Source organism: Vanessa cardui, chromosome 6, assembly GCF_905220365.1.
Source record: "Vanessa cardui chromosome 6, ilVanCard2.1, whole genome shotgun sequence".
Classification (NCBI taxonomy): Eukaryota; Metazoa; Arthropoda; class Insecta; order Lepidoptera; family Nymphalidae; genus Vanessa; species Vanessa cardui.
Window position 1 is genome coordinate 1,136,586 of NC_061128.1, and position 10,140 is coordinate 1,146,725.

A 10,140-nucleotide genomic window follows, 5' to 3' on the forward strand; every position below is an offset into this window, starting at 1 on the left:
ATGCACATGTGGCAGAATTTCGATGAAATTAGACACATGCAGGTTTCCTCGCGCTGAGCACGAAATGAATTATAAACACAAATTAAGCACATATATATAGTGGTGCTTGCCTTGGTTTGAACCCACATTCATCGGTTATGATGCACGCGTTCTAACCACTGGGCCATCTCAGCTCCCCGACAGCGACAACGACAGCCCTAAATAATAATAATTGTCGTATACATCGCTTATTATATTTAAAAAAAATTGTTACGTTTGTAAAACTCTTATTTATAAGCAGCAAGGATTTTATTCACAAAGGGACAGCAAGAAGATTCAGCTGATACGTAATTTCAATAAATCAAATTGCAGATGATTTGATTCCATTCCAAGTCTCTGCACAACGCCTTTAAAAATGTACCGAATTATTCGGGCAAGGCCCTCGTAAAATGCTCTTTTTATTAACGAAGCTGTCCTATTTTAACGAGATATTTTATGGCTGATATCGAGCATTGAAAGCAAATATATTTTAAACAATAATTGCTTAATGTTTTAAAGTTAAATATATTATATAAATTAAAAAAAAACTGATTGTAAATGTCCCAGACTGGGCCAAAGGTTTTTGAAAAGTTTCGGCGCTTTTTCCATAACGCTCCAATTTCGACTGCGATTAGGAAAGGTTACAGCCAGATTACTATCTCAGAAAAAAATATGTATTACGATTTAGGAGAGAAGTCTTACCTCTTTTTCCACCATTCTCCTATTCTACCATTAGGAAGGGTTAAGGCCTGATTACTAGTTGTATCTCAGAAAAAAATATGCGATACGAAACGAGTTCACTTTATGTTTTATATTTTTTTGATTTGATATGTAGTAGATAGACGGAAAAATAAGCCACCTGATTGTAACCAGTGTCATAAATTCCTTACAAAAACAAAGGGTATTCTACGGTGTTTAAAATATTTCTTCAGAATGTTTTATATCCTCATAAAAAGCACCAAAAAATATATTTTGGCAAAATAAACACCTTTTATTGCCTGAAAATTAAAATTTAAACCTTTTTACCGCAAAAAAACGCTGCCACTCTTTTTGGTGTCATCACAACTATGTATATAAATAACAGTCCATATTCATAAATACGACCGGCGTTCTCCTTTAACAAATCCGATTTGCATTTTAATAAATTAATACGTACAAATAAAATTCACTTTTTTTTTTAATTTAATGTTAAAGTAAATCTACGAAGTTAAATTTGATAAATATAGATTATCTGTTAATAATTTACCGCTAAACTGACCGTATTTGCCGCACTTACGTCACATCATGGCGACTCGTGTTTTAAGTCACGTAGTCACATGTGGATTAAAAATTACGACTTTTTCATTCAGTATAATAAAGTAATAATGACTCAAAATCAGAATTTTTAAGTATATTTCTATATAATCTTTAAGTTTTATCAACTTTCATAATTTATATTTCACCACTTGGTGGTAGGGCGTCTGGGTAGATACTACCCGCTCATCATTTATTCTACCACCAAATAACAGTACTCAGTATTGTTGTGTTCCGGTTTGAAGGGTGAGAGAGCCAGTGTAACTACAGGCACAAGGGATATAACATTTTAGTTCCCAGGGTTGGTGGCACAATGACGATGTAAGGAATAGTTACTATTTCTTACAGCGTCATTGTCTATGGTTGATGGTGACCACTTACCATCAGGTGGCCCATATGTTCGTCCGCCAACCTATACCATAAAAAAACCTTGTGCCTGTAACATGCACACTGGCTTACGCGTTCTTTAAACTAAAACCAAACATTACTAGGTTATTTTTATCACGCAGGTCTAAGGAGTTCCTTCTTTGACAAGTACGAGATCAATTATAAACACTTTCTAGCTGTGCCCGAGACATTGCATGCGTTTGAATTTAACAAAAAAAAAATTGTAGCCTAAGTTACTCCCTATTATATCAAATATCTGGCAGTGAAAATGCCGTCAATTGATTAGCCGGAACAAAAAGACAAACAGACAGACCGACAAAAAATGTTATTTTGGTATTATGTTTCGTGTATAAATACATATTCACTGAGTAAAATCAGGGTTTCTAATTAAATTAATAATTCAGGGTTTCTGGAAGAGATCTCTTGTTAGAGATAAGTTATCCCTATGTACACATTTTTCATTTACATAATTCTCTGTATACTCTGTTGGTACATAAATAAATAAATAAATAAAATAAGGGTCCTTCTAATATTACAAACAGACACACCAATTTTATTATATGTATATATAATCACTAATCATGAATATTCAGATATTCTTGCTCGGATTTAAGCCGTTTGTATAATCCAATATTTTTGAAATATAAATATATAAAGGAAATTTTTTAAATATTTTTCTTTTACATATAAATACTATATTTTGTTATATTAGTAGGTATAATGCCTTATGAAACACAAGATAACCGTTTTAAATGGCGTAGATTTAATATACAGTCGTAAATTACACACGAATGTATGTATATATTTTGGTCGAAGCAGTAGTACTTTCAACGTACCAATTTAATGAATCAATCCGACGTAAAGAACAAATAAATTTTTCTTTCGTAACGTATCGTAAGACTTTTAATTGTGTTGATTTATTTATAACATGGTTAGTAGTTTTTATTTTTATTTAATTCATTCTAACGCGTTCAGACTCCCTTCAAACCTAAAACGAAATACTATTGACAAATTCAACATATGTAGCTACGCCTGCTACGGGGATGCTCTTTCGATAATGGTTTAAGAATTAAATCAGGAGAGCTATTTAGGAAGGAAAACAAGTTATTGTAATAGCTGGCACACAGCAGATGATTAAGAAACAGCATGAGGGGAAATCGGGAATATAGAATGCCCTCCAACCATACTGACCCACTCAGCATGACCATGACTCATTTTGGCTCATATATACGATTTGTTCTATAGTTTAGTTAAGGACATAAAACAACTTTTATTGATTCTAAAAACATTTTTAAAGTATCGTAGCAAGGAAAGGCCCCACTTATATTTTACAGACTTGTTATATCTAACCTCTAGATGCAATAATCCGGTGTCAGTTTACTTAGTGGTAGCTCTTTGTGGAAGCCTATCTGTTCAGGCACATGTGACATATCTTATCCCTCAAAGTTACTCGTTAATATTTCTTACAGCTCCGACATCTATGGGGTGGTCACAACTACTTACTTTCAGGCGACCCATTTGACCGCCCGCCTCAATAAATCTATAAAAAAAGCCCATGCAACTAGTGGATCTGTTACCTATTTTAACCTATAATTTAATTAAAATTGATACTACGAAACAAATGACGAGGTCTAAAATCCAATTTCTTAAAAGAGATGCAAAATATTTTGCGTCATTACTATTGAAGGTTTCCAAAAGTGAACTGATTTATCTAAAGACAGTTATTGAAGTAATAACAAGAATAATTATGTGAGTTAGTCATATCACGGTTAGCACAACATATTTTTTTAAATTTACAGGAAAAAATATGTTATCATACCCTATAAGTATGGTCTATGGTTAAATGTTTAAAATAAAAACACTTTCCCAAAATATATAATATATTTTTGCACTATCTACTTTCGTATTTAATTACTAAAGCTAAGTTATATAAAAATCAGCGTACCAAAGCGATAGAAGAAAAAGCCAAAATATATTTTAATTATTATCGATCCCAACAATGAAAACATTAATAAATAATAAATATAAAGTAATTCGATACAAATCACTCGAAATACGAACAAATACCGAACACAAATAGTTTAAATCGACAAATAATTAGTAGAGTAAAGTAAATAAATGAGTGAAAAATCGTTCAGTCAAGGAAAAACAATTAAAACGAAAATAACTCGTGCCGAAAACTCATCCACTTGAAACGATGTGTAATCGGCGCTTTATAGCTCGTTACGTTTTATTATTTATACTTTTGACTAAATAGTAAATAGTATAAACTCAAGTTTATATATTAAATACAGACACATGCGAATTAGTCCCTGAAAAAAATTTAGAGAATTCAATGAAGAGAATGATGAAAAGGTAAATATTTTCTGATAATTTTGTTCTTTTTTGTTGGTTGATTGGTAATAATCCAGTTAATTACATACTTGAATTAAATTACATACTCGTGTATTTAAGAAATGCGAGAAAGACGTTTAAAGATATATTTATAAAGTGTGTCAATAATAATAGGAGCGAAGAAAACTTTTTAGAGAATATATGATGTTAGAGATACTTTTAAATGTTTTAACATCAGTATTGATGATGAAGCAAATCCGAAGAGTATCGCGGCGCTATTTAAAACAATACAATAATAGCAACGAACGTAATTAAAGTCCCCATAAAACATTCTCACGTTAAAATCGTAATCGTTCATGGATATAAGACTAATATTTATTTGCATATAAATTACTTCAACGATTTCTTTGTTTAAGAACTCGAGTGATAAATTATCGAATGGGCAACGAACTTTGACTCTGATTTATCCTTGTATAAAAATATCTATAAAAATTCGGAATTATTGCCATGCGGTTTGAATTAACAGTAATAAATTCTATGTTCTAATCCTAATGGTATAATATATAATAGTCTATGATAACGGCATTTAATCCCTCAGGGTAGTGCCGTATATCATTTCTTTCCCAACAAATCGTCTAGTAAATCTTGATTGCTCATATTAGCGTCTCCAAGCAAGTTTGTTTTGGATTCAATACGAGAATTTTTCCTACTGGACAGAGAACGTTTTCTAGCTACTGGCACACTTTCAGTAAAAACTTGTTCGGATAACATTTTAAAACTATTATTCAACTCTGTCAATGTTTCTGTTGGTATGTCTCCGCTTCCGTTTACGATCTGATTCAGTTTGTCCACAGCTTGAAGCTGTTCAACTATTTTGTCGCCTGCGTATTTAGACTGACTAAATTGCTTCATATGAACATCAATAACTTTGCTGCTTTTCTCAATGTCTTGTATAATATCTTTGCAATATTTTTCGATAGGTTTTGAGACTGTCTTCTTATCGACGATACTTATCTCACGTTTTAAGTGTATTTTATCGCCTTCATCGCCAGTACTATAATTGTTCCCTGTGTCTGAATATGAATTATCATAGAAGGAAACCGTAGAATTCCTTCTTCCTCTAGATTTTGGTCTCTCTGTTGGAAGTTCTTCAACGATTTGTTCCTCACTCGATTCCTCAGTTGACATTCTCCTTAAAGCGCTTGATTTTCTTGAACATGGTTCCTCGTTATTCTTTATTTTATTCATAAGTTCAAGCTTCATAGCTTCCATTCTTTTTTGCATATCTTCTGGTGTAGAATTTTTTAACGTATCGTCAATGATTGTTAAATCTGCCATGCCGTCTTGTACAGTTTTTGCAAGTTCAATAATTCCATCTGAACCTTTAGAACCTTTTCTCGCTGGATTGGGTGTGGTGCGAGTACTTGTTGAAGATCGACTAGAAATGTATCTTGAGCGTGGTTCAGTTGAAGAGCTAGTATCTTCCTCGTGAGACAACGAACTACTGACGTTACGTGAATTTTCACATAACTTTGCAAGTATATTTTGTTCCGTTTGAATAATCTGAAAAGTAATAAGCAAAATTTAAATTTATTAAACTTTAAGCTAGGTAAATAATGGATTATATGTTCGTCGATATTTATTCAAAAGTAAAAAATACTTAAAGCGCTTAAATCGCGATCACTGCAAAGCGGACATTAGTACATTCAGGCTTACTCGCCTTGCTTTGCCTTTTTGCCTACATCATTTTGTAAAACAGGGGTGACCACCTTCGCAAAATAATAAAATTGCAAAAACACAAATTTAAAAGAATCATACATTAGCTCTTTCATCATTTCTATTTGTCGCTTCTTTTCCTGTCTTACTAACGGGTCGAGCCAAGTTCATAACAGACGGTACTTTAGTAGGTGATTTACCGCCTCGGCTGGCGGCAGTGCTGAGCATTTTTTCTTTCATCTGAAAACATATTATCATTTTTGCCAAAACCTAATTTAAAAATGTATTCTATATACACCTTATATAAATTTAGGTTTAAAGAGAAGAATTAACAATAGATTTTAAGTCTAAGATCAAATATGTTATCCATATGTAGCCGTTTCACGTAATTTTAAAATGCTTGATAGTTTTCATTAAAACTTACATCCTCCTATTTATATATCTGTATATAATTAATAATCTGAAGTACTTTCATCGTATATTAGGTAGATTAACGTTACATTATCGGCTCCCTACCTCTATAATAGTGGACAATTTATCAGCGTTGGTGATAGCTAGGTCTAAATCATGTCTCGTGTCTTTATGTTTGTTTATCTCGGCTTGTAACTGATGTTTGAAGTTCTTAGCCTCTAACGCAATTCTTCTTTGCAGCATGCTTATAGTTTCGTTCTGTTGTTGAACTTTCGCTGTTAAATCTGCTACTTGACTTTGAAGTTTTTCACGATCGAGAAGATTTCTAGAAAAAAAAAGATTTTTCGCATTAATTAACCAATGATATTAGAGCGATGTTAAATTAACTATTATTGCCTATACTATTTTATTGCCTATCAATAACGCTAAGGCACTATTATGGTCACTACTAATGCTGATAAAATAACCCATTCAAATTGCTGTTGTTTCTATCCATTTATTTGCACACATCGATCGCTTCCACTGCTAATATCCCTTATTATAATACGATATGGCACATTGCTGTGCCGATTTTGCAGTGGTATAAAATTCAAGAGCCGTGATAGCCCAGCGGATAGAACGCGTGCATCTTAACCCATGACTACGGTTTCCAACTCAGACAAACACCACTGAGCATTCATGTGCTTAATTTGTGTTTATAATTCATCTCGTGCTTGGCGTTGAAGGAAAACATCGTGAAGAAACCTGCATGTGTCTAATTTCGTAGAAATTCTGCCACATGTGTATTCCACCAACCCGCATTGGAACAGCGTGGTGCCAAACCTCGAAGGGAGAGGAGACCAGTAGTGGGAAATTTACAAGCTGTTATTGTAGTTGTAAAAAGTTCTGAATATTTTCACTAAGCTGCTTTTACTTCATTTACTAATAAATCTATCGATATAGTACATTTATTACAACTTGCATTCCCAAAAATACAATACAGTCATTATAGTAACTCATAATATATTCATCCTTACCTGTCCTTACTCAAATCTAATAGATGCTGATGTTCATCTCTCAGCTGTTGCAGCTGTATGTCTTTCTCTTTTAACTTCATAGTCGCCTCCTTGAACTGCTGCTTCAGCTGCTTATATCTGCTTTGCTGAATTCTCATCTCTTCATTGTGAGAGTTTAGCACCTGAGGCAGTTCTGCGTTGGAGTTTTCGTATCTGATAAAGTTTACATCTTAAGTATCTAAATTGAAAGAAAAATTGTTACTATGTTATGGTTTGCAGAAGTTTTAAATGTAGCGTTGTATTACAGTCAAAATGGAACGCTACATTTATTAATACTTTTTTGTGTTGGCTTATTCTTATTCAGCTTTACGAATTGTTATATAAAACGGAGAGTTATATCAAGGAAACGATTCATTTTGATTCAATAGGCATTCATTTTTTACAAAATAGTACAATCTGCAAAACAATTGAATGGTAATGTTCATGAAACAACGATTAATATCATAATGTACTTGTTTTATAAAAGCATTGTTAATTTCCCTTTAGATAAATAAGATGATTCGATTTAGTTCTAATTAATGTTCAAAATGAAGGTAATATTTTTGAAATCTGGTATTTTTACCTCAGCTTGCCCCTAATGAGGTTCGAATGGAATGCAAGAAGTTGTTTAAGAGCGTTATCCCGAGAATATACAAAAGAAACATCGTTGCTTCTTTAAAAATTCGAGTCTGTAAATGTTGTTTAATTTTCTCATGCTAATTAACAAAAATTCCAACTTGCGAATACCGTTCTACTTTCTCATCCAAAACGTTCATTTACAAAATATATTATATTACATATGGCAACTACAAATAACTTATCTGAAAGGTAAACAATAATACCTCTGTAAGGCTATGTCTTGTTTCTTTTGTAAAGCTCGAAGCACTTTGTTCTCATTACTTAGCTCCTGTAACAAAACATTAATTTATTAATTAATTACTATTGTATTATTTGTTGAAGTAGTAACATAATGTAACATAGTAATAACAACAAATGTAACACATTATTCGATTACCACTGACATGGAAAATCTTAGAGGATTATGAAACTTTAATAGTATATAATACTTACTACTAAACGTAATCAATTATAAACTAGTGTATTTTCGTTAATTATCTTCGAAAAAAAATCCGTCCTGAATTATTGTTTTATTGAAAATAATTATCATAATTCACAATAAAACCACAAAGTAATTTAGACTATTTGCATTAATTAATCCGTTTAGTGTTAATTTAATCAAAATTATAACATATTCTAGCTAAATATGTTATTGTGAAACAAAATATATAAACATATGTACATCGGCCGTGTTTAGATAGTGAGTGTGGTAGTATAATTTCCAGAACACAAGCATCTTAAGTCCTGAGGCTTAAGCATGAGTGCTCGATAAACATTTATTCATTGAAAAATACGCGTCTTTTAAAATAAAGCTGTGTATATCTTTTCTTTTTTAATAAAATATAACATACAATTAAAAAAAATCTTACTAAGTACAAAAATATCATTACATAGTACAAAACAAAGTCGCAGTATTGCACCTGTGCAAAGCCGAGGCGGGTAGCTAGTAAATTATAATACGTTACCTTATACCTATTAATATTAACAAATCCTTACTTGTAAGTGATAATGGGCGTCAGCGAGCTGGTTTTGTAATTGTTTGACTCTGTGGGTCTTTGCAGATAAAACACGTTGGGTAACATATTTATCTCCCTTGTTAAGAGATTGATTCGACATATCCAGTATTGGGTTCAAACGCTTGCGTTTGTTAAGCAAATTGAGTCGAGAGTTGCTGCTGTATACGCTCTCTAGGGAATTTCTGTAATTAAAAATATTTTGTTATCGTTCGATAACTCATTTTTAGGTCACGGCAAATAGGCCAATAAAAATCGTACAGGCCTGGAGTGTTAGTGTATAAATTTATTTATCGTCTATGTAGTTTCGTCTACAATACATATTCTCACCTAATAATAGTTATTAGAGATATTATACTTGTATTCGTATCGTAATTCATAGTCGTAGTAAAGTAGATATGAGTTTAGTGACCTTAGCTTAACCTCACCACAATTTAAAGTGTAAGAAATTTTTAGGTAGCGCAAGGAGTATCTTTATTATCACGGACTCTACCAATACCCATTTCAATGCAACTGCTTAATTAGACCCGGTAGTACGACGATAAGAAAAAATAATTGTTTCGAATAAAAATAAAATCATATCGTCATAATCCAATGGTTATGTTTTTTATTTCTAGTATTTAGTAGATACATATAGTATTTTTAGTATAATATACAGCTTATTTCTGACTTATCACAGAACCAAATGACCATTAAAGACTTATAAATTATTAATGTGATTGCAAAAAATATACTTAGGTAATTCGCAAAAAAGTTTGTTTTTGAGGCATAACTTGACTTGTACCTACTTATATAATGTAATGAAAGACACAACTATATGAACAACATAAGGCTTATCAATATTTATATTATCTGAAATGGTACGTGAAATTATAAATCACATTTACTATTTAGTAAGTAATTTTTTTTTAAATATCAGTGTACAAACCTTTGGTCCCTACGTTTTTCTTCCGGCACGAGACTCAACACTGACATTATTTATATTAAAAAAATAAATCCATTTTCTAAAAGAAAATAGAAGATCTCAAAATTGTTATAAATATTTCTACGATTTGTTGTGGACTGTTACCATGGCAACCGAGTCGTAATCGATACCATGATAGTGTTATATATACTTTTTGCTTATTTTTTCCTTTAAAAAAAGAAATGCGAGCATAAACATATTTTTTATTTTAAAAATTTATGTCAATTTTTTTATAATTTGGTGAATGGTAATTCGATTAAGAAAAATATTAAAGGCTTGCAACACAGAGTAGGTGATAAAGTGAGCTTTTCATTCGTAGGTTTGCAAATGATGCAAAATTTAATTAAATACG

At 31.8% G+C, this 10,140-nt stretch overlaps 1 protein-coding gene across 1 annotated transcript; it reads right to left on the bottom strand.

The window, feature by feature from the left end:
• Nucleotides 1-4,147: 4,147 nt before the first annotated feature.
• LOC124530524 (lebercilin-like protein) lies at nt 4,148-9,879 on the bottom strand. The gene is made up of 7 exons (XM_047104708.1): nt 9,753-9,879; nt 8,808-9,009; nt 8,036-8,100; nt 7,176-7,367; nt 6,265-6,484; nt 5,851-5,988; nt 4,148-5,595 (listed from the first exon to the last, which is right to left on the bottom strand). The coding sequence occupies exons 1-7, from the start codon at nt 9,797-9,799 to the stop codon at nt 4,645-4,647; spliced, it is 1,815 nt and encodes a 604-aa protein (XP_046960664.1). The 5' UTR covers nt 9,800-9,879; the 3' UTR covers nt 4,148-4,644.
• Nucleotides 9,880-10,140: the final 261 nt, after the last annotated feature.